Source organism: Artemia franciscana, chromosome 4 (assembly GCF_032884065.1).
Source record: "Artemia franciscana chromosome 4, ASM3288406v1, whole genome shotgun sequence".
Lineage (NCBI taxonomy): Eukaryota > Metazoa > Arthropoda > Branchiopoda > Anostraca > Artemiidae > Artemia > Artemia franciscana.
Genome location: NC_088866.1, coordinates 57,217,981 through 57,243,991, shown reverse-complemented (window position 1 = coordinate 57,243,991; position 26,011 = coordinate 57,217,981). Strand labels below are relative to the sequence as shown.

At 36.6% G+C, this 26,011-nt stretch overlaps 1 protein-coding gene across 3 annotated transcripts in view; it reads left to right on the top strand.

Annotated features, from left to right (window-relative positions):
* LOC136026649 (rootletin-like) overlaps window positions 1-26,011 on the top strand; it is a 329,138-nt gene that overhangs the window by 101,286 nt on the left and 201,841 nt on the right. For all 3 annotated transcript variants that reach the window (XM_065703386.1, XM_065703385.1, XM_065703387.1), the window contains one exon: window positions 24,373-24,567. In XM_065703386.1, the coding sequence (XP_065559458.1) occupies window positions 24,373-24,567 (195 nt within the window). The remainder of the gene's footprint in view (window positions 1-24,372; window positions 24,568-26,011) is intronic.

The window sequence follows — 26,011 nt, the reverse complement described above, 5'->3', positions numbered from 1 at the left end:
ATAATGCCTAATTTATATTATTAAGGTCACTGCCCTTGGGGCTCTGGGAATCATGTCAGCCCCAGAAGTGCATCTATCACACTTTTTGACTTTTTGAACATAATGACTACCTCTTAACCTTTATCCACTGCTATGTGAGATACGGTGGTACCCTGGGGCGTAAAGGGCGGAAGAGGGGGGCTGGTTTTCCACTAGAAACTCCATTTGCCGAACAAAGAAACTCCCTTCCAAGTTTATGTGAAAACATCTTTTAAACAATGGCTGGAAAAAAAATACAAAGAGGACCGTGGCTCTTTAGTAAGTCGATATTAGTGTGCCGACCCTGGAGTGTATATTATAAAGCCTCTTGTTTTAATTTGGAACCCATAAACTATTGTTTGCATTTTGAATTTCACATATAGAGGCATATTTTTTAAGTCTTTTTACAGCTCCTACTAAATTTCTATTCTTTTTTTTTTTTCGCTTGGTACCATTTAAAATTACGGAGTGCCAGGGGCACATGGAGCGTTGAAGGAGTTTCAATGGCCTCAGTTCAGCTAACACTGAGTATATTTTAGTGGTTTTGTGATTTCATAAAGTCAGTTACGTTTTCATCCGTGTAACCTCCTCCTTTGCTTCAAACTATGATTTATTGCAGATTCGGGTCACTTGAGGTTGATGCACTGGAATTTTCAAAAGATCAGTTATTTTTAATGACAATTTTTTGTCATTGCCAGGCTGTTTGGTATTCCTCCTGTCAAACAATTACCTAAGTTCTTTCTCTTAAATTGTGTCTTTATTAAAATATATCAGGAGATGTCTTTAGTGATAATCTTTCCAAATTGTCTTCAGTGATAATCTTTCCAAATTGAGATCCTGCATCTTAAAAAGCTGTTCTTCAGTTACTCGATGTGGGGTGTCTCCTTTTGTAGGTAAAGATGGTATACGTAGGGATAGTTTGTTGGAGGGTGGGCGGTGATGTTCTTGTAGCTCTCAAGCAATTTTATACTCATCTTAAAACTAAAATTAACAAAATGTGGCTTAAAGCGTCAAAAGCTGCTTAGATTAAGCATAAATCATTTATCCAAATTAGAACATGTTTCTGGCAAAAATTGAATAAAAATAAAAGCACACACATAACAACATTATATATTTTAAAATTAATTTTATTGGCAGAAGTGTAGTTAGGGTGGTTTTCCTACGAGTGGGATCTGGTCAGCTAGTGAGGAGGGGGTCGATTTCTCCTTTCTGAACCTAACTTTAAATTCACTCAATGGTTTTTCTTGAGGAGGGGGGAATTACCCAACGTTGCCCCCTAGCTGTGCCCTTGGTTCTTAGGGATTGATACTTGGTTCCTTTCATATTGTGCTCATGCTAAAATCGTCCTTGCATGTAGTAGGCCTAGTGCTTTAATGTGACTGAAAAAAGCGGAAACGAAGGAAACATATCCTTACTATCCACGCAAAAATGTAACTTTCCTTGTTGTTTCAAGGTTTATAAACCACCAATTAAGGGTTTCGACAATGGTATGTTTTTCATTTCAATTTGACGTCCCTCTTAAGGGTTTTCTTTTAGGGTTTTCTTTAGGGTTTCAGGCTCCTTTTTGAAGTTTCCAGAAATAACTTCTTGTAAGAATTTACTACTCAGTTGAATCGGAATGAAATTGCCATTCTCAACGTATTGTTATGAGACATAATTGTCCAAATAATTTTTATTTAAAACCATTTTTAAAAAGAATTGGCCACTATAGGCAGTGGTTGGCTGGAAGTGATTGGAGCAAACAAACATACAATAGGTAACAAAATAAATGAATGAATAAATCTTAAAACAAGTGAAAATTAAATTTAATATGCAAAACAAGCTTGAAACGAACAAAAATCACCACAAACAAGAGCTTGGGTTTTACCTCCTTCTCACACTGTAAATGTTTAAACCCTACTGCGTCATTGGCGCATTTCTGAGAGCTATATGTGCTTGGAACAGTCTTGAAAATTACAAATAAAATCAAACTAGCTGTTTGATATATAATGCTATTAATTGTTGAAAGAACTTCAGTTCAAGATTTCACTTCATTGTAATTTTATTTTCATTTTCAATGTTGTAAACTAGAAAAAGAAAATATTCGTAATATATTCAGTGAAGCACTAATGACGGTTTTAGACTTTCAATTAGGGTAGGGGGCAGCATCCAAACTCTTGTTTGCAATGAAGCTAAGTCTGTCCTGAACTGTCTTGGAAGGAATGAATAAAAATTAAACCAAATTATTAGATATATAATGATATTAATTGCTGAAAGCTTATCAGTTCAAAATTAAATTTTACTGTAAATTCTATGTTTATTCTCAATATTGTAATAAGTACAAAGAAAATATTTGTAATCTAATTCGTTTCAAAAAGTTGGTGGTAACAAAGTATAAGTAAGAAGCGATGCAGCTCAATATTTACCGAAACTCTAGGAAACAGGGTCTTGATAACAATAGATACATCAAAATAATAGAATTTCGATGATTATTCAAAATATGTAATATTCATCAAATTTAATGGTACCCATCAAAAGTTAAGAGCCTGAGAAAATTTGCCAAATTTTGAAAAAGGGAGGAAACAGCCCCAAAACATCAAATTACCTTAATGAAAATGACACCGTCGGATTCAGCATATCAGAGAACCCTACTATAGAGGTTTCAAGCACCTATATACAAAAATGTGGAGTTTTGCGATTTTTACCGGAAGAAAGATTACGAATGCGAGTTTGTTTGTTTCCTTGTTGTTTTTTTTTTTTTTTTTTCAGAGTGTCGTATTTCCAGGGTGACGTAGGAGATCGGTAGAGGGCTCATTGGGTCGGAAATCAAACGTTCTTTTGCCCATTTTAAGTGACAAAAATATTGGAGGGCAGCTAGCCCCTCCTGCGCTCATTTTCCCCAAAGTCACCCGATCAGAATTTTGAGATAGCCATATTTTTCAACATAGTAATAAAAAACATCCAAAAATCAAAGTCTTTGAGGATAACTTGACCCCCACGATCACTGGGGAAGGGCTGTAAGCTACGAACTTTGCCCATTGTTTACATATAGGCCTAGCATTGGTTATTCGGAAGTATCCAGACGTTTTTCAGGGGAGGGGGATTTAAAACTAACAAGAATTATTACATATATGAGGGGGTTGCCGTCTCCGAAACACTTTGCTCTCTACGCTAAAGCTTTTCTTAGAACTTTTAAAAGAGCTTATTAATTTAATTAAACGGCCTTTATTATTCAGAAGTAATAATTTCTGTTCGTTTTAAGTTTTAATGTTGCTCCATACTTTCAGTTGAAAAACTTTTTCTTTTTTTTATTTAATTCAGTTAAGCACCACCAACGCAGTAACTTTCACAGTGAGAGAAGGTGGCAAAACCTGGACTCTCGTTTGTAGTGATTTTTGTTCGTTTCAATCGTGATTTACATATTCAATTTAATTTTCACTCGTTTAAGATTCATTTATTCATGTATGTTAGTACCCATTGTGTGTTTGCTTGCTATAATTCTTTATTTAATTTATATTCGCTCTGGGTTTCATTTATGTTTCAATAGCAAAATATTTTTGTTCGTTTTAAGTTTGAGTTGCATATTCAATTTAAGCTTTACTTGTTTTAAGATTTATTTATTCATTTATATTAGTAACTGTCGTATGTTTTATTGCTATGATTGTTTGTAAGATTTTTATTTGTTTTGGTTTTCACTTATTCTTTAATAGTAATTTCTAGTCGCTGAGTTTGAGTTATTGTAGATTTTTATTTCTTATGATCTTAAGTTTAATATGGCCTTTACTTTTCTTCGAAAAATTTCTTGTTTGGGAAGTTTTTTTTAATTAGTTTCTGTTCGGGCTAGATTCAAAGCTTTGACGCTTCTATGCCCAAGCGTTTTTGCCGCTCTGTTTTTGCAGAGTTTTTTTTAGGAAATCTCCAAAACTTTGGGGATAATGAAAACCACTGGGCCTAGTGGGCCTATCTGTACATCCTGGTCTGGTTTCACTGTAATTTTCATTTTATTTCCAATGTTACGATAAGTACAAAAGAAAATATTTGTAATATAATTCGCTTTAGTAAAGTGCCAAATACACAGTAAGCCTTATGCTTTTACCGTTAGGGAAAAGGGCAGTAGCCAAACTCTTGTTTGTAGTGAAGCATATAGGTGTCCTGAACAGTTTTGGAAAGAGCTAATAAAATTAAACTAAATTCCCATGATTTTTGGAATAAACTTTAATTAAAGAGTTTTTGTGTTTGTTGGGGGAGAGGGAGGGGGGCTTGGCTATGGAGGGAGGGTCAAGGGTCACTTCTCATGATTTTTAGAATAAAACGTCGTTATTATTATTTTTAGGGGGGGGGGGTTGTTGGGCCATGAAGGGAGGGCCAACGGTCAGGTTCCACGATTTGACATTGATAATGTGCTGGGGGAGGGATTGGTATCGGGCTATGGAGGACTAGGGGTCAGCTTCCATAAGTTTTGGAATAAGATATTGTTAATAAGTTGTTTTTTAGGGGGAGGAGTCCTGCCATGGAGTGCCAGGGTGAGTTGCCGTAATTTTTGGAATAAAATGTCATTAAAGTGTTTTCCGGGGGGAGGGTCAGGCCAGGCAGAGAAGGCAAAGGGCCAGCTCCCTTAAGTTTCGGAATTAAGTATCGTTAATAAGTTTTTTCAATGGGGGTGGGGTTAGGCTTATCTGATCTTTGAACTACTTTCAAACCCTCGCGTAAGAACCGTATATGCCCCCAAGACATAACATACAACACTTGCCCCCGTGCTCTAGAGGTTGTGTTGATCCTGGAGTTTTTGTTGTGTGATCTTTCAACTTATTTTAACAAAATGGCTATCTCAAAATTCGATCAGATGGGTTTGGGGTAAAGAGAACAGGGGGACTAATTGCCCTTTGGTCTCTTTTGACTCTTATTAAGGGAGCTAGAACTTTCAAGTTCCAATAGATTTAGCCCTCCAAAGTCTATACAATCATTCCTTCCATAAAAACATTTTTTGCCCGCTTGACATAATTTACAACATTAGTCCTGGGGTTTTGGGGGGTTGTGTAATCCGAAGTTTTTATTATATGATCTTTGGTGTAATTTGTACAAGATGTAAAAAATTCGATCGGACGCATTTGGTGAAAAGATGGTTGGCGGGAGGAAGGGGAGTGGGGGCTATTTGGCATCAAATTACTTTTGACTAAAAAATTTTGATTTCTAGTCATTTGAGTCCCTTCCGAAGTTTACCTTTTCTGTAAAAACTTTGTATACCCCTGGGCGTAAGTTACAACTCTCCCCCGGGCTCTGGGGGTATGATAACCCCATAGTTTTTTCAGTTGATCATTGGACTATTTCAAACAAAATGACTATCTCAAAATTTGGTTAAATGCGTTTGCGGAAAAGAGGGAGTGTATGACGGAGGGGGTATATGTCCCCCTTTTACTTTTAACTCTTAAAAAAGTAACTAGAACTGTCAATTTCCAATCAATTGACCCGTTACTGGAGTTTATATGACCACCACTTACATAAGAGCCTTATATGCCCCGGTGCTTAAGTTACAACACTTGCATTTAAGGAAAAGAGGGTGGTAGTGTAGATGCCCTCCGATCACTTTTAACTTTTCAAAAAGTATCTGGAACTTTCAATTTCCTATCAAATGAGCTGCCTATCAAGTTTATAAGGTCACCCCTTGCATGAAAACCTTATACGTCTGGGGTACAACTTAACTTTTGTTTTCTGATGTCTGAACTGTTTCCAATAAATGCTTATCTCAAAATTTTTATCGGATGGGTTGGGGTAAAAGGACATCGGGGGGAGGGGGCTTGTTGACCTTCGATCCCTTTTGATTCTGAAAAAGTGAGCAGAAATTTCAATTTTCAATCAACTTCACCCCCTCTAAAGCTTATATGAGCAACCCCTCCATAAGAACCATGTATGTCCCCAGGGTATAGTTTATAACAACACCTGCCCTGGAACCTGAGGGTATTTTCAGCCCCGGAGTTTTGTTATCTGATCTTTGAATTGTTTTTTTTTAATATTTATTGGATAAATTTGGGGGGGGGAAGGCATGGGGGCCATTTGCCCTCCAATCACTTTTTACTCTTAAAAAGGGCACCATAATTTTCGATTTCCGACTGAATGAGCACTATGTAAAGTTTATAAGACCATTCCTTCCAGATGATGTGCCTTTCAAAATTTTTGATTTCAAAATTTTGATCGAAAGCACTTTGGGAAGAGAGTGTGTGAGGGGGGTGTATGACTGCCAATTACTTTAGATAACTCTTAAATGCGTAACAAGAATTTTGAATTTCCAATAAAATGAGCCATCTTTGATCTTTATACGATCACCCTTTCCATAAAAACTATATATGCCCCCAAGGAATAACTTAGAACCCTTGCCCCAGGGTATTTTCAATCAAATAAGCCGCCTCTAAAGTTTAAACCACCATCCATTTGAAAAAAAAAAACATAAAAGCCCCCGTGTCATAAATTATAACCCATGCCCCTAGGCTTTGGTGGTTTGTATCAACCCCAAAAGCTTGTTATATGGTCTTTAGACTATTTTGAATAAGATGGGTATCTTGAAATCTCTATTGGATGTATTTCGGGACAACACGACCTGTGGGTGGGGGGTATCTACCATCTGATTATAAATCCAATGAACCCCTTCTGAAGTGTACACGACCGCAATTTCTGTTAAAATCTTGTATGACCCCAGGATCTAACATACAATCCTTGCCCTGAGGGATGTGGAGGGATGTCATCCTCAAAGATATAGCTTCTGGACCCTTCAACTATGCTGAAAAAAGTTGCTATTTCAAAATTTTGATTGAAGGTGTTTATGATGGGCATGGAGGGGGGCGTTTGCTATGAAATCACTTTTGAGTCTTAATAAGGGCATTTTAGCTTCCAATTTCATATCAAATGACCCCCTTCTGAAGTTTATATGACCACCCTTTCCATGAAAACCTTATATGCCCCAAGGACACAACTTGCAACCCTTGCCTGAAGGCATGTTTATTAAATAAAAAAACAAGTTTTTTTTTAACTGAAAGTAAGGAACGACATTAAAACTAAAATAAACAGAAATTACTTTGTATATGAAAGGGGCTGCCTCCTCATCAACGCACCGCTCTTTACGCTAAGGTTTGACTCTTTCTCTTAACTCTACTTTTTAGAACAGTAAAAAACTTTAGCGTAAAGAGCGGGGCGTTGATGAGGAGGCATCCCCTTTCATATACGAAGTCATTTCTGTTCGTTTTAAGTTTTAATGTCGCTCCTCACTCTCAGTTAAAAAAACCTGTTTTTTATTTAATTTCTGAACGTTTTTGAATCAATGCGTGTTTTGATTTTGGCTCTCCGCAGATGAATAAATAAAACGAAATTTGTATATTTATTTTTCGGCTAAATGGCTTTCTCTCTTAGTTTTGATTGAATGATTTTGAGAAAAAAGAGTGGGGGAGGAGGCCTAGTTGCCCTTCGATTTTTTGGCTACTTAAAAAGGCAACTAGAACTTTTAATTTTTTACAAATGTTTTTATTAGTAAAAGATATACGTAACTTACAAATTGGCTTACGTAACGAACTTCTGTATTCTCATGTTTTTGTTACGTATATGGGGGGGGGGTTCACCCCCTCTTCAGCACCTCGCTCTTTACACTAAAGCTTAAATGTTGTCCGAATTTCTTAAGAATGACCCCTAAATCACAAAAGCCGTGGAATAAATAGTTGAAGTTACTAAGAAATACTTTAGCGTAAAGAGCGAGGAGTTATTCTCATGTTTTTATTACGTATATGGGGGGTTCACCCCCTCGACAGTACCTCGCTCTTTACACTAAAGCTTAAATGTTGTCTCATTTTCTTAATAATGATCCCTGAATCACAAAAACCTAGTTGAAATTGCTAAAAATGCTTTAGCGCAAAGAGCGAGGTATTAAGAGGAGGCGAGCCCCTCATATGCATAATAATTTCTGTTCGTTTTAAGTTTTAATGCTGCGCCTTACTTTCAGTTGAAAAAACTTTTTCATATTTATTTTATTTTTATTTTTTCAAATAATGCTAGTAAATCCTGTTCTCCTTTCATGGAAACTTTCTTCCCCCATGACAAATTCCTCCATGGAAATTTCCCCCAATATATCCCCCTCTTCTCAACCCCTCTTCTCAACCACAAAATTCCCCTGAAAACGTCTATACACTTCCCAATCACCATTAATATATGTAAGCACTGGTCAAAGCTTGTAACTTTTAGCCCCTCCCACGGGGACTGTGGGGGAGTAAGTCAGCCCCAAAGACGTGGTTATAAGGTTTTTCGACTACGTTGAATAGAATGGCTATCTCAGAATTTTGATCCGTTGACTTTGGGAAATAATTAGCGTGGGAAGGGGCCTAGGTGCCCTCCAATTTTTTTGGTCACTTAAAAAGGGCACTAGAACTGTTCATTTCCGTTAGAATGAGCCCTCTTACAAGATTCTAGGACCACTGGGTCGATACGATCACCCCTGGAAAAAAACAAAAACAAAAAACAAATAAACACGCATCCGTGATCTGCCTTCTGGCAAAAAATACAAAATTCCTCATTTTTGCAGATAGGAGCTTGAAACTTCGACAAAAGGGTTCTATGATACGCTGAATCTGATGGTGTGATTTTCGTTAAGCTTCTATGACGTTTAGGGGTTGTTTCCCCCTATTTTCATAAATAAAGCAAATTTTCTCAGGCGCGTAACTTTTGATGAGCAAGACTAAACTTGATGAAATTTATATATTTAAAATCAGCATTAAAACGCGATTCTTTTTATGTAGACGCGATTCTATGTTTTGACGCGATTCTATTGTTATCAAAATCCTATTTTTTAGAGTTTTGGTTGCTATTGAGCCGGGTCGCTCCTTACTACAGCTCGTTACCACGAACTGTTTGATACCACCATCCATTTAAAAAACACATAAAAGCCCGTGGTTCATAACTTAAAACCCTTGCCCCTAGGCTCTGGTGGTTTGTATCAACCCCAAAAGCGTGTTGTATGGTCTTTGAACTATTTTAAATAAGATGGGTATCTCAAAATCTCTATTGGATACACTTCGGGAAAACACGACCTGTGGTTAGGGGGTAGCTACCCTCTGATTACAAATCCAACGAGCCCCCTCCGAAGTGTAGACAACCACCTTTCCTCTAAGAATCTTATGTGCCCCCACGATATAACTTACAACCCTTGCCCTGAGGGATATGGAGGGGTATCATCCTCAGAGACATAGTATCTGGACCCTTCAACTACGCTGAACAAAGTTGCTACCTCAAAATTTTTATTTAAGGTGTTTGACAAAATGATAGGCGTGGAGGGAGCGTTTGTTATCAAATCACTTTCGAGTCTTAATAAGGGCACTTTAGCTTTCAATTTCATATTAAATGAGCCCCTTTTGAAGTTTATATGACCATCCTTTTCATGAAAATCTTACGTGTCCCCAGGGCATAACTTACAATATTTGCCCCAGGACTCTGGAGGGCTGTATAAACCCTGGAGGCAGTGTTATATGTTCTTTAGACTATTTTGAATAAAAGAGACATCTCACAATTTTAATCAGATGTGTTTGGTGAAAAAGAGATAGTGGGGGGGGGGTAGTTGCCTTCCATCTCTTTCGATCCTTTAAAGGGAATTAGAACTCGTAATAAGGGCACTATAGCTTCCAATTTCAATCTAAACAAGCCTCATCAGAAGTTTACATGACCACCCATTTCATAAAAACCTTACATGCCCCTGGGGCATAACTAACAACTCTTGCCCCGGGGCTCTGGGCCTTTTTTTTCCAACCCCAAAAGCCTTGTTATATGATATTGGGACTATTTTGACTAAAATCGCTATCTCAAAATTTCTAGTGGATGTATTCCGGGAAAATAAGACGTGTGAGGGGGGATTGATAGCGTTGTAAATGAGTTTTAGAAATGTGGTAGTTGTGATGTTAAAGATGAAATTGTTGAAGATTATATATATTTTTTGAAAAGCGAGTTTGACCAAGTAATTTTAGGAAAACTTTAATTAAACTCGTTTTTTAATAGAAGTGATAAGACTGAGGATGGTAATTATAGAGGTATTAGCTTGGTTTCTATAGGAAGCAAGTTACTTAGTATAATGTTACTTTTCAGAATTCGAGATGTTGTAGATAAAGTTTGATAGGGAGCACAGTGTAGTCGTGGGAAGGGTATAGCATTTGTTGACAATTTTCGCTATTAGATTAGTAATTGAGAAGTGCCGGAATCATCACACCCTTTTAGTCCTTGGTTTGACAGATTATGAACAAGCGGTTGATTCAGCAGATAGAAGAGTATGACTGAAGGTCCAATCCATGTATGGTATATGATATAAATATATTAAAGTGGTGCCATATACTAGGGAAATATTGCTTTGATTAAAGCGTCATTAAAACTTAAAACGAACAGTAATTGTTACATGTGAAGGGGGTGCCTCCTCCTCAGCACCTTGTTTTTCACGCTAAAGTTTTCAGTACTTTTAAAGAAGTTTCTTATTGTTCTAATTAAACGATCCTTGTGTTTTAGGTGTCGTTTTTTAAATAATTGGGACAAAATTCAAACTTTAGCGTAAAGAGTGAGATGTTGAGGAAGGTGCAGCCCCCCTCATATACATAATAATTTCTTTTTTTTTAAAGGTTTAATGTTGCTCCATACTTACAGTTGAAAATACTTGTTTTTCTTATTTAATTCTGATCGTTTTTAAATAACACCAGGAAATATGGCTCCACTTCCATTGAAAAATCTCCCCTCTCCACGGAAATATCCTCTTGACAATTCAATCCCGAGAAAAATTTACCCTGGACAATTACCCTAAAAGTTCACTCCCTGAAAACTTTCCTCCCAATGAAAAATTGTCTCCGTGCAAACTAAAAAACCTTTCACTAGGGGCTCTAGGGGGTCATTTTACCTCAAAAGGCATATTTATTGGGCCTTTCAATCGTGTTGAATGAAATAGCTATCTCAAAATTATGATTCGATGATTTTGGGAGGAAAGAGGGCTTAGAAGGAGTCCTAGTTGCCCTCCAACCTTTTTGATCACTTAAAAATAGCACTATAACTTTTAATTTCTCTTCAAATGAGCCTTCCCACTATATTCTAGGACCACTGGGTTCTTACGATCACCCCTGAAAAAAACAAAACAAAAAAAAAACATCCATCGGTTATCTTTTACCTGACAGAAAAAAAAACAAACAAAATTCCACATTTTTGCAGATAGGAGCTTGAAACTTCTATAGTAGGGTTCTCTGAAACATTGAATGTGACCGTGTCATTTCATTAAGACTGTTTGACTTTTAGGGGTATTTCACCCCTGTTTCGAAAATCAAGCAAATTTTTTCAGGCCTCTGATATCTCGTTGCCTTTGATGGGTAACTCTAAACCCAATGAAACTGGTATACTTGAAATCAGCGTAATTGACCGATTCTTTTGATATATCAATTGGTATCAGAATTCCGTTTTTTAGAGTTGCGATTACTATTGAGCCGCGTCGCTCCTTACTTATAGTTCGTTACCACGAACTGTTTGATTATGCAAGTGATTTGAGTATCCAAGATGAAAGTTTTAATAAAATGAATGAGTTTTGGAGGTATTGAAAGTTCATGGTGAACGTAAGATTGATACTTCAGAGAAGCTTAGGCTGTAATTCTATTGTGAAGAGGAGGGAATAGGGAGGGGCAAACCACCTCTGTAAATTTCTGGTTACTTTGAAGTTGCAAGTTCAATTTCACTCTTTATGTAAATTTAAATAAAAAATAAGTTTTTTTAACTGCAAGGAAGGAGTGGCTTTAAAACTGAAAACAAACAGAAATTATTTCATATATGAAAGGGGTTGTCTCCTTCTCAACGCCCCGCTCTTTACGCTAAAGTTTGACTCTTCTTTTTAAAATAATAACAAACTTTAGTGTAAAAAGCGAGGTGTTGAGGAGGAGACAACCCCTTTCATATACGGAACAATCTATGTTCGTTTTAAGTTTTAATGTCACTCAATTACTTGCAGTTAAAAAAAATGGTTTTTTTTATTTAATTTCTGAATGTTTTTGAATTAATGTGTGTTTTGATTTTGGCTCACTGCACATGAATAATTAAAACGAAATTTGTATATTAATTTTTTCCGGCTAAATGGCTTTCTCATAGTTTTGATCGGACAATTTTGATAAAAATTGGGTGGGGGAGGAGGCCTAGTTGCCCTCTAATTTTGGTCACTTAAAAAGGCAACTGAAACTTTTTATTTTTTTACTAACGTTTTTATTAGTAATTGATATACGTAACTTACGAATTAGCTTACGTAACGAATTTCTACATTTGTATATTTTTATTACGCATATGAGGGGATGTGTCACCTTGCCAATACCTCACTCTTTACACTGAAGCTGGAATTTTGTCCCAATTCCTTAAGAATGACCCCTGAACCACAAAGGCCGTAGAGTAAATAGTTGAAATTACTAAAAATACTTTAACGTAAAGAGCAAGGTATTGTGGAGGAGACCAACCCCTTTATATACGTAATAATTTTGGTTCGTTTTATATTATAATACTGCTCCTTTCAGCTGAAAAAAATAATTTCATTTATTTTCTTATTGTTTTTTTTTAAATAATGCTAAAAAAAAATCCTAGCGCCCCTTCATGGAAATTCTCTTCCCTCATGATAAATTCCCCCATGGAAAGATCCTCCTACTTAACCCCTCCTCCCGACAAACCATTTCCCCCCTCAACGCCAAAATTTCCCCCTGATAACGTCTGTACTCTCCCCAATAACCATTACTATATGTAAATAATGGTCAAAGTTTGTAACTTGCAGCCCCTCCCCGGGTGACTGTGGGGGATTAAGTCGTCCTGAAAGACCTAATTATTAGGTTTTTTGACTATGCTGATCAAAATGGCTATCCCAAAATTTTGATCCAGTGACTCATGGGAGGGGCCTAGGTACCCTCCAATTTTTTGATTAGTTAAAAAGGGCGCTAGAACTTTTAATTTCAGCTAGAATGAGCCCTCTCGCGACATTCTAGGACAACTGGGTCGATACGATCACCCGTGGAAAAAAACAAAAAACAAATAAACACTCATCCGTGATCTGTCTTCTGGAAAAAAAAAAAAATTCCACTTTTTTGTAGATAGGAGCTTACAACTTCTACAGTAGGGTTCTCTAATACGTTGAATCTGATGGCGTGATTTTCGTTAAGATTCAGTGACTTTGAGGGGGTGTTTCTCCCTGTTTTCTAGAACAAGGCAAATCTTCTTAAGCATGTAACTTTTGATGAGTTAGAATAAACTTGATAAAACTTAATGAAACTTATATATTTACAATTAGCATAAAATTGCGATTCTTTTCATGTAACTATTGGTATCAAAATTCTATTTTTTAGAGTTTTGGTTACTATTGAGCCGGGTCGCTCCTTAATACAGTTCGTTACCACAAACCGTTTGATCACATTCTTTATTGAATTCCTGGTTAGTTCTAATTTATTTATAGTAAGTAAACAATGGATATTATCTTTAAAGATGTTAGGTTTAAGGAGGAGCGCGTAACTATGTTGGCTCCAGAGGGTTTGATGCTATATCGAGTTGCCGGTAGTAGTAACAGTAGTAGCAGTAATAGTAGTAAGAGTAGTAGTAGTATTCGTTGTATTTCTATATTAATTTGACTACATTTTTTTTTTCCGGTTACTTGTTATTCAAATTATCAGTTATTGTATGTTATTTTTATTCACCTCCCTCCAGAAATTTTATATTATTGCCCCCCAGAAAAAAAATTTCTCGGCAACGCCTGGCTCCCGCCTCTTTTTCTGCAGTTCTCAAAAATATCCTTGTAATTACAATCTACAGTTAATAATTTGCTGAGGAATTAACTACAGCATCTAGGAGCCTCAACCTAAGGTAATTATGCGGGGGAGTAAAAAAATTAATTTCAAAGTCTAGGAAGCGCGGACAATTTTTTTTTTTCTTATTTTTTCTACGCAAATGTAAAAAAGTATTTTAATTTTTTAGCCCTCTTCATATTTTGGTCCTCTGTAGACTGAAGTTGTTACAGTATGGACGAAAACGATGAATTTTTTGTAGGTGTGATCTGTTTTTGCTAATTGATAAAACCGCGGCAATTTTAAATTGTATTTTCTAAATAATGACGGAGACCTATCTGTTTTTTTGTGAAAAAAAAAGTCCTCATTACTCTCTCTTCTGTATTTGTATTATATTTTCTGTTCTCTATCTTTTTTTTATGTTACTTGTTTGTTACGATCCTGAATATTGTGCAATTCTAAAACAATATATGGGCATGGGTAAAGGACTCTGTCTGAATTGTCATCTTGTTTGCACTTTTTAGAATTATCTGCAAGATTTTCTAATTTCGTCTGTTTCTGCCGTGTCTACGTCAGGTCCCCCCCTCCTATGCAAGAAATTTCTCCCAGAAATCCCCCCCGAATGGAAAGTTTTTGCCTTGGAAAAATTTCTCCATAAACAAATTCTCTAGGTGATAATTCCCCCCATGGAGAATTTCTCTCTCCTACTCCCCTCCCCCCTTGTGAAAAACTACGGGATCCTGCCTTTTTGCCAATTGAGATCAGGCACTTATTACTGCACTAATTTTGCTGAATTGCCTAACGTACACTAACTTTGCCTTATTATGACATTAAGATGCCAAAAAAGTAGATGACGGTGGTGATTTTTTTTAATAAGTGTCGGTTTCAACTCAATGCAGTCGCATAAACAGGGTGGAAAGGGGGATGGCTGTCCCAGGGTATAGCCTCTGAGGGGCCCTAAATTGACTTTTTTTTGCCTATACTATAATCAACTTATTTTGTAGTGGTAACGTGGGAGGGGGCAAAAACTGACGTTAAAAACTTAATACCTCTACTCTTATAAGTTACGCATACTGTTTGCCTCAGTCATCGAACGTCAGTAGAGATGTTGGAATATTAAAACATAGGACTGGGAAAAAATAGCTTGTCAACAATTTGCATAGCGAACATAAATCTTAAACGTTAGGCGATAGAATAAACAAGGCAGGCGTGAAAACGACACCTCATTGAGAAATGGCGATTTCCTTTGCATCAGCTAAATCTTTTCTAGTCTAAGATGTATTATATTATTTAAATTTAAATTTCAAGCAGTATGGTAAAAGTTCTGCTCTATAACAAGATATTAGTTAGTTATCTCTGTTTCGATTATAATTTTTAATTTGTAATATTAAAAAAAAAAAAATTGTCAAAATCTCTCAATTTTCAAGGGACGTGGGTTCTTTGGATAAAATATTTTACTCGCAATGTTGAGTATTTGGATAGATTAGAACAAGCACGAATTACATGTCTCACTGAAAAATAGCAACTCCTTTATTCGCTCCTAAACCGTATCTATTGTAAGGTATAATACTGTATTTCAATTTTAGTTATAACAAGATATTAAAAATGCATCGTACCTTGAGACAAGATATCAGTTAATCCTTTTTTTTCAACTGATGCCTCATGTTGATATTTTTTCACTTTATATGGGACTAATGGCAAAGTGACATGACAAGGTATTGTTGTCTTTTTTCTGGGAAATTTTTTTTGCAAGTTAGTCTAATTATTCAAACATTTCTGCAGAAAGGTACCCTATCCAGTTGTGAGACATTTATTTTCTACATAAATTAACACTCCAAAGGCTAAATTATACCTTTCCTTTTCTTTGAGTTTTCTCCAGTTATTGAAGAATGCAACAAAAACACTTGTGGAGTTTCGAGGAGGGTATATCGTGCAGGCTCTTATAGGTTCTGCCTTCTGCCTTCCTGCCTTCTATAGGAGGGATATATAGGATTCTGTTCTGCCTTCCTATAGGAAGGCAGAACATATAATAAATAGAAGGGTAGGAAGATTTTACGGAAAATATGAGGAATTCCTAAAGATAAAATGATCATATTATAGAATGAGATTTACCCATGATGAAATACCCATATAACAAGGCAGTATATTAGTCCCCTAAAGGCTGTAGGCGGAAGATGTACTAGTTACTTCACAGAGAAAAAAGTCACTTAGTTACTAAGAGAGAGAAAAATATATGCAGAATAGAAAATTAAATAGATGAGGTAAAGGTACTTATGTATTATACTACCAACACTCAAGAAGTGAAGTTAGGTAATTCGAATCTAATATACCAAAATATGATGAAAATGTAATACTTTAAAAACAAATTTGGGCTATATATTTGGATATTAGGGGTGGGGTAGCCTAGCCTACCCCCCTCCCAATGTGCAAATATATAGCCAACATTATGCAATTCCAATGTATTCTGTCACCCACCACTCGTTTTCCACTGAGCGTAAGCTTATTGTTTCTTAATACAGATTTTAAAAAACAAGTTTTGCTTTAACTGAAAGCAAGGAGCGACATTAAAACTTAAGAAGAACAGAAATTGCTCCGTATATGAAAGGGGCTATTCCCTCCTCAACGCCCCTCTTTTTATGCTAAAGTTTGACTCTCTCTCTCAAATCTACTTTTTAAACAGTAAAAAACTTTAGCGTAAAGAGCAGGGCGTTGAGGAGGGAGCAACCTCTTTCATATACAAAGTAATTTCTGTTCATTTTAGGTTTAATGTCCCTCCCTACTTTTAGTTAAAAAAACTTGTTCTTTTAATGTAATTTCTGAACGTTTTTGAATTAATGAATCTTTTGATTTTGGCTCTCCGCACATGAATAATTAAAATGAAATTAGCATATTAATTATTTTTTGGCTAAATGGCTTTCTCATAGTTTTGATCGGACGATTTTGAGAAATAAGGACCGGAGGAGGAGGTGTAGCTGCCCTCCAATGTTTTGGTTACTTAAAAAGGCAACTAGAACCTTTTTTTTCCGAAAGTTTTTATTAGTAAAAAATATACGTAACTTTCCAATTAACTTACGTAACAAACTTCTATATTCGTATGTTTTTATTACGTACTAGCTGTTGGGGTGGCGCTTCACGCCACCCCAACACCTAGTTGGTGGGGGCGCTTCGCACCCCCCAAGCCCCCCCCCCACGCGTAAGTCATTACGCGCCATATTAGTTACGCGCCATTGTAGTTGTGTCCCTATGTCCCACCTGTGAATATATATATATATATATATATATATATATATATATATATATATATATATATATATATATATATATATATATATATATATATATATATATATATAATATATATATATATATATATATATATATATATATATATATATATATATATATATATATATATATATATATATATATATATATGTTTTTAACTACGTAAAACTTGCGAATATACAACATTCTTTGCTGTCCCATTGTCTGTGCATATAAATAGATTGTCAGGTTTACCGACTCTTGAACATGCAACGTATAATGGTCCATGGGAAAACAATCGGTATTCAGATCTATACCTCATGATTCTAATGATTGCCCTTGAGCTTTGTTGATGGTGATTGCTAATCGACCATTCCCTGTGTCGCCTTCATCATTTATATATCCCCCTGCGCCCCCGGCGTCCCCGTTGTACTTGTGTCCCTGTGTCCCGGTCGTCATTTATATTCCCTGTGTCCCGGTCGTCATTTGTGTCCCGGTATCCCAGTCTGTGATTTCTCTTTGAGTGTCCCGGGCGTCATTTATATTCCTTTTGTCCCTGTGTCCCGGTCGTCATTTGTGTCCCGGTGTCCCAGTCTGTGATTTCTCTTTGAGTGTCCCGGGCGTCATTTATATTCCTTGTGTCCCGGTGTCCCGGTCGTCATTTGTGTCCCGGTATCCCGGTCTGTATATACCTTCGTTTTTGAATTGGTCTTTTTTTAGTTTTTAGTTTCTTACCTTTTTTTTAGTTTTTTTTTAGTTATACCTCATGATTCTAATGATTGCCTTTGAGCTTTGTTGATGGTGATTGCTAATCGAACATTCCCTGCGTCCCCATCGTCATTTATGTATCCCCCTGTGCCCCCCGGCGTCCCCGTTGTAGTTGTGTCCCTGTGTCCCGGTCATCATTTATATTCCCTGTGTCCCGGTCGTCATTTGTATCCCGGTGTCCCGGTCTGTATATACATTCGTTTTTGAAATGGTATATGATGAAATAAATTTTTGTATTTTTCCCCTTTTTTTCTTTTTAGTTTTTTTTTGGTTTTTACTTTTTTTAGTTTTTTAGTTTTTTTTCTTTTTTCTTTTTATTTTTTTTTTCTATTTTTACTTTTTTTTTTAGTTTTGTTTTTCTCCTTTATTTTTCATTTTTTTTCTTTTTTTAGTTTTTTTAGTTTTTTAGCTTTTTTAGTTTTTTATTACTTTTTAGTTTTTTTTTCTTTTTAGTTTTTTTGTAGTTTTTACTTTTTTTTTTAGTTTTTTTTTTAGTTTTTTTTTTACTTATGTCCTGGTCGTCATTTATACTCCCTGTGTCCCGGTGCTTTGTTGATGGCGATTGCTAATCGAACATTCCTTGTGTCCCGGTCGCTTTCTCTTTGAGTGTCCCGGTCGTCATTTATATTCCCTATGTGCCGGTGTCCCGGTCGTCGTTTGTATCCCGATGTCCCGGTCTTTAATTTCGTCAGTCGAAAACATGACGTCAGTCGACACACAAACATGACGTCACTCGACAGACACACACATACACACACACACACACACACACACACACACACACACACACACACACACACACACACACACACACACACACACACACACACACACACACACACACACACACACACACACACACACACACACACACACACACACACACACACACACACACACACACACACACACACACACACACACACACACACACACACACACACACACACACACACACACACACACACACACACACACACACACACACACACACACACACACACACACACACACACACACACACACACACACACACACACACACACACACACACACACACACACACACACACACACACACACACACACACACACACACACACACACACACACACACACACACACACACACACACACACACACACACACACACACACACACACACACACACACACACACACACACACACACACACACACACACACACACACACACACACACACACACACACACACACACACACACACACACACACACACACACACACACACACACACACACACACACACACACACACACACACACACACACACACACACACACACACACACACACACACACACACACACACACACACACACACACACACACACACACACACACACACACACACACACACACACACACACACACACACACACACACACACACACACACACACACACACACACACACACACACACACACACACACACACACACACACACACACACACACACACACACACACACACACACACACACACACACACACACACACACACACACACACACACACATACAAACACACATACACACACACACACACACACACACACACACACACACACACACACACACACACACACACACAGACAACTTATTTTTATATATATAGATATAAGGGAGCTCCCCCCTCTTTAATGCCTGGCTCTTTACATTAAAGCTTAAATTTTGTTTCAATTCCTTAAGAATGACCCCTGAATCACAAAGGCTGTAGAATAAATTGTTGAAATTACAAAAAATACTTTAGCGTAAAGAGCGAGGTATTAGGAGGAGGTGAACCCTTCATATACGTAATAATTTCCGTTCGTTTTAAGTTTCAATGCTGCTCTTTACGTTCAGTTGAAACAAACTTTTTCATATTTTTTTTAAATAATGCTAGAAAACCCTCAGCCCTGTTCATGGAAATTTTCTTCCCCTATGACAAAGTGCTTCATGGAAAGATCTCCCCCCCCTCAACACCTCCGCCCCAACCGAAAAATCCCCCTGAAAACGTCTCCACTTCCCAATAACCATTACTATATGTAAACGCTGGTCAAAGTTTGAAACTTGAAGCCCCTCCCACGGGGACTGTCGGGGATTAAGTCGTCCCCAAAGACATAGTTACTAGGTTTTTCGACTATGCTGAATAAAATGACTATCTCAGAATTTTGGTCTGATGACTTTGGGAAAAAGTAAGGAGGGAGGGGGCCTTGGTGTCCTCCAATTTTTGGTCACTTAGAAAGGTCACTAGAACTTTTAACTTCCGTTTGAATGAGCCCTTTTGTAACATTCTACGACCACTGGGTCGATACGATCACGTGATCGCATCCGTGATCTGTCTTCTGGCAAAAAATACAAATTCCTCATTTTTGTAGATATGAGCTTTGAACTTCCACAGTAGGGTTCTCTGATACGCTGGATCTGATGGTGTCATTTAGGGGGTGTTTCTCCCCATTTTCTAAAATCAGGCAAATTTTCTCAGGCTCGCAACTTTTGAAGGGTAAGATTAAACTTGATTAAATTTGTATACTTAAAATCAGCATTAAAATGCGATTCTTTTGACGTAACTATTAGTATCAAAATTCTGTTTTTTGGGTGGTTTTGGCTACTATTGATCCGGGTTGCTCCTTACTACGGTTCATTACCACGAACTGTTTGACAGATAAATTTGGTTTGTTCTCGATTTTTACACTGCGTAAACTTGAGTGTTGGTGGTATAATACATAAGTATTGAGATAAATTAAGCAGGTTAAATGGATTTTTTTTTGGTTTTTCTAGGGGTGCCAATATCATACGTAAGATCCTAATATTGACCAACAATGAAAATATATCAACAAAACAAACAAAAATCCATTTGAGTGAATGTTTACGAAAAAGAAGTTTCTTAAAGAAAAATAAAAGTCATAATAAAGCCATAAGATGAGCCGAAATGAAGTCTGATAATGCTCCAAACCTAAAATAGACAGAAACTTAAAATGAGCAATCCAGTCCAGTGAAACTTAAAACGATCGGAAATGAACATAAACAGGAGAAGGACTACTGCTTCCTAAGCCTTCTAAAAGCAATATTGTCAATTGAGCTGTCCAGAATAGCATCTGTTCGTTTCAGTTTTAATGTTGTTCCTTAATTTCAGCTGAAGAAAAAAACTACTTTTTGTATAATTGATTAACAGCAAAATTCTAAATCTTTTTCTTCCGTTGAAAAATGCTGGTAGCTCAAAAAGACTAAAGATCAAGGGCGTAGCCATGATTTTTGTTCGGGGGAGAGGGTCATTTGTTTCTGGGGGAGGGCAAAAACTATATAAAACGCAGAAAGAATTTCTTTATATCTATCTTTGTTACGTTTTCACAAGTCGGACAAAAGTTACGGAAGGGAGGGTTCTAACCAGACAGCCCTCCTGGACGCGTTCTTGTTAGATATTGATGTTTAAAAAAGATTACATTGGTTTTTTTATTATTTACCAAGTATTAAATTTCTTACACAACACTGTCTTTCTGTTTATAAATAAAACGACATGAAAATATTGAAAATTGGTAATTTTTTCAATAATACAGTGATTTTGTTTTAATAAAACAGTTTTTCACTGCCTTATTAAAATATTTTGCCCGTATTTCAAGTTTTGGTCAGACGACTTTGAGAAATAAGGGATGGGGAAGGAGGCCTAGCTGCCCTCCAATTTTTCGGTTACTTAAAAAGGCTACTATAACTTTTAATATTCAACGAACGTTTTTATTAGTAAAAAATATACGTAACTTAAGAATTAACTTACGTAACAAACTTTTATATTCTTATATTTTTATTATGTGTACGAGGGGGTTTGTACCCTCGTTAATACCTCGCTCTTTACACTAAATCGTAAGTTTTGTTCCAATTCTTTAAGAAAGACCCCTGAATCAAATAGGCCGTACAATAAATAGTTGAAATCACTAAAAATATTTTAGCATAAAGAGCGAGGTAGGCCTATTTATCTCCTCCTAAATACCTCGCTCTTTATGCAAAAGTATTTTTAGAACCCTTCATATGCGTAATAATCTCTGTTTGTTTTAAATTTCAATGCTATTCCATACTTTCATTTGAAAAAACGTTTTCATGTTTATTTTTTCATTGTTTTTTTTGTTTTTTTTTTATAGTAATGCTAGAAAATCCTGCGCCCTTTTCATTGAATTTTTTCCCCCATGGCATATTTCTCCAAGGAAAGATCCTCCCACATAGCCCCCTCCCTCAACCCTACCCCCAAAACCAAAAAAATCCCCCTGAAAACGTCTGTACACTTCCCAATAACCATTATTACATGTAAACACCGGTTGAAGTTTGTAACTTGCAACCCCTCCCCCAGGGACTGTGGGGGAGTAAGTCATCCCCAAAAACATAGTTATTAAGATTTTCAACTATGCCAAACAAAATGGCTATCTCAAAATTTTGATCCGTTGACGTTGGGAAAAAAATGAGCGTGGGAGGGGGCCTAGATGCCCTCCAATTTTTTTGGTCACTTAAAAAGGGCACTAGAACTTTTTATTTCCGTTAGAATGAGCCCTCTTGCGACATTCTAGGACCACTTGGTCGATACGATGACCCCTGGGAAAAAAAAAACAAAAAAAACAAACAAACAAATAAACACGCACCCGTGATTTGTCTTCTGGCAAAAAATGCAAAATTCCACATTTTTGTAGATAGGAGCTTGAAACTTCTACAGTAGGGTTCTCTGATACGCTGAATCTGATGGTGTCATTTTCGTTAAGATCGTATGACTTTTAGGGGGTGTTTCCCCCTATTTTCCTAAATAAGGCAAATTTTCTCAGGCTCGTAACTTTTGATGGGTAAGACTAAACTTGATGAAACGTATATATTTAAAATCAGCATTAAAATGCGATTCTTTTGATGTAGCTATTTATATCAAAATTCAGTTTTTTAGAGTTTTGGTTACTATTGAGCCGGATCGCTCCTTACTACAGTTCGTTACCACGAACTGTTTGATTTACGTGTGGAGTTGCTCGGTAGGTACTCTTTTGAAACAGATTAACTAAAATAAATTTTACATAGGTTATTCATTTGTAATATTTATGTATTTTTTTTGTTTGTTTTTTTGTTGTTGTCTTGGGGTCACGCAAGGTAGTGTATTGTTTATGTTTTTTTTTGTTGATTTCGGTATATGGTCTCATTCTCCATATTTTCCTATTCTCCATATTGTCTCTTTATTTTCTTTTTTGAATTTAGCACAGCCTCGCAAGCTTCGCTTATGTTGTGCTATTGATTAAGAAATGTTTATTTCTAATAAAATTGTTCTACTGCTACTACTACTACTACTACTACTACTACTACTACTACTACTACTACTACTACTACTACTACTACTACTACTACTACTACTACTACTACTACTACTACTACTACTACTACTACTACTACTATGTCTTTGAGCATGACTTAACCCCCACGATCCCTGGGGAAGTGCTGCAATCTATGAACTTTGCCCATTGTTTACATATAGTATTGGTTATTGGGAAGCATACAGACGTCTTTAGGATGGAATTTTTCGGGGGGGGGGGGAGGTTGTCACGTGGGAGGATTTTTCTGCGAAGAGTGTTTTCATGGGTTAAGGGACAATTCTGTGATGGGGTGCCGGATTTCCCAGCATTATATAAAAATAAAAAAATACCAGTTTTTTTTCAACTGGAAGTAAGAAGCAACTTTAAAACTTAAAAGAGCAGAAATTATTACGTATATCAGGGGGTTTCCTCCTAGTCAATACCTCGCTCTCTACGCTAAAATATTTCTATCACTTTTCAAAGAGCTAACTATTCCAATTAAGCGGCCTTTGTGATTCAGGGGTCATTCTCAAAGAATTGGAACAAAATTCAAACTTTAGCGTAAAGAGCGAGGTATTGACTAGGGGGCAAACTCCTAATATGCATAATAATTTCTGTTCGTTTTAAGTTTTATTGTTGCTCTTTGCTTTCAGTTGAAAAAACTTTTTTTTTATTTATTTGATCTTTTGTAGGACTAGATATATTTTCCAAGATTCACTCAGTATTCGGAGCGTCTTTTGACTATGAGATTTGGCTGTTTTTAGATTGTTGTACATTCTCAGTTTTTATTCAATTACTTAAAGCATTCTGTTTGGCAAATATACTTAACAACTTCGGCGATACTAAACTGTCTAAATATTATATCTATGAAAATCCTGTGAGTATTCTGTAAATATTCAACTAATATTCTGTCTAAGACAACTTTCATGATTATTTAGATTCTCGCAGAAACATATAAAAAAGGATTACTTTTAATTTCTTTTCAAAAAATTTTTTTTTTAAGTATTCTCAAACTGGGAATTCTTTCTTCAAAAGCTGGCATTCGAAATATCTCAATATTTACTGCTAATTCGGAAAACAGCTGAAAATGTACTAGCAGAATCAGAATTCGCACGCATCCCTGTTTGTAAGATCGGACGTAGACTTGACCAAATTGACCTTAACTATGGTCCTCTTTTTTACTACGTCCTGCAGTCTGATTACAATTCTGATTCAAATTAATTTTTAGTATCTATCGGATCTTCAAGATGCAGAAAAAGTAAAAGAAGAGCTAAGTACTCAACTTATTATAGCAGAAAGAGAGAAGTCCCAAAATTTGGCAGACTTGGAGGCTAGATCAGTTCTTTCTGGCGGTTTTGAGCAAGAAATCGGAAGGTTGAAAATAGAGAGGACCGGATTAGAAGCGAAAATTCGTCAGCTAGAAGTAAGTATGAGTCTGGATGGGCCGTCAAAGGTGAACATTTTCAGTAACACCATTTTGTTTGCTTTTTTCGCTTTTAGGGGGGAAGGGAAGGCGCAGAAAGCTGAGAATAATGTTGGAGGGAAGAAGACAGCACAAAACCTTATTGTTAAACTGATTCAAGGAAAATGCTCCCTTTCTGGCTGGAATTGTGGGGACTAGTGCCTTGGGATTGCCTTTATATAAAATTCCTCCCCCTAAAATGGTTTTGAAGCTTTCCCCTCCCAAAACTTGTGGGTTAGGCCTGTTTTTGTTTTATTTACTTCCACCTCAACTCACCCATGTACCAAGGGATACAGGAATAGAAGCAAAAAATGGGCATCTAGAGGTAAACACAATTTTGGATGTCATGAAAAACTGTCACTTTTAGACTAACCATCTTGTTTGTTGTTTTTTTTTGTGTCAAGGGAAGGACGAGGGGGAAGGATATCCAGGGTAAATTTATCTGAAGAATCAAGAGATCTTCTAGATTGGGGAAGATAAAACATCAGAAAACACTGTTTCATAGTTTACAATGTTACAGTGTTGCTAAATAGTATTGCATTGTTTCGATGAAAATAGTCATTTTTGATCATCATTCTGAAGACTTGGACCTTGTTATTGCATTTAAATCATTTTGTTTTCGTCTTTAATTGTCCCTTCCGGGAGCATTTCCGGGGTGACCGAGAAACTGATCAGAACTTAAAGTCTTTTTCAAAGGAAAGTATGCTAAGGAGAATTTTTAGACTAAATCGTCTGCAAAATATTTTACGGTGAGGGAGACTTTAACCGAGGATGAAACTCTCTGGAGGGAATTTGATGGGATGTGGGGTGCATTTTATGTTGAATGAAATTTCACGGGGGAGTTTCCCATGGGGGGGGGTTGTTTCATGGAAGGTGAGCCAGATTTACCGGCATAATTTGAAAAACGTATAGAAATCGAATAAAAAAACAAGTTTTCTAGCTGAAATTATGGAGCAACATTAAAACTCAAAACGAACAGAAATTATTCCGTATATGAAAGTAGTGATTCCTCAACAATTTTAAAATGAGTAATAGCCACAACTCCTTCCTTCCATTAATGATTTAAGTTCGACAATGATTCCCTCAAGACCCAGATGCCTGTTACATCATAGGAAGTGTTTTCTAAGAGATTCAGGTGTCTGTTACATTATAGGGAATGTTGTCTAAAAGACGCAGCTGCATGCTACGTAATTGGAGTTGAGAGTGATGCTATCTTGCGTGACTTGCTTCTGTATTTAAACAAAAGTTCAGTGTGTCAACATCAAGGATACTATTCTCTAGTAATGGATGTTTTTACTCTATTGGATATTAAAGGTGCTAGCAATGGTGAAAGGAAATCTAGAGGGCCTAATGCTGGAGTGAAAATTTTCGGCTAATCCTAGAATTGGATGACATGTTTGCACGA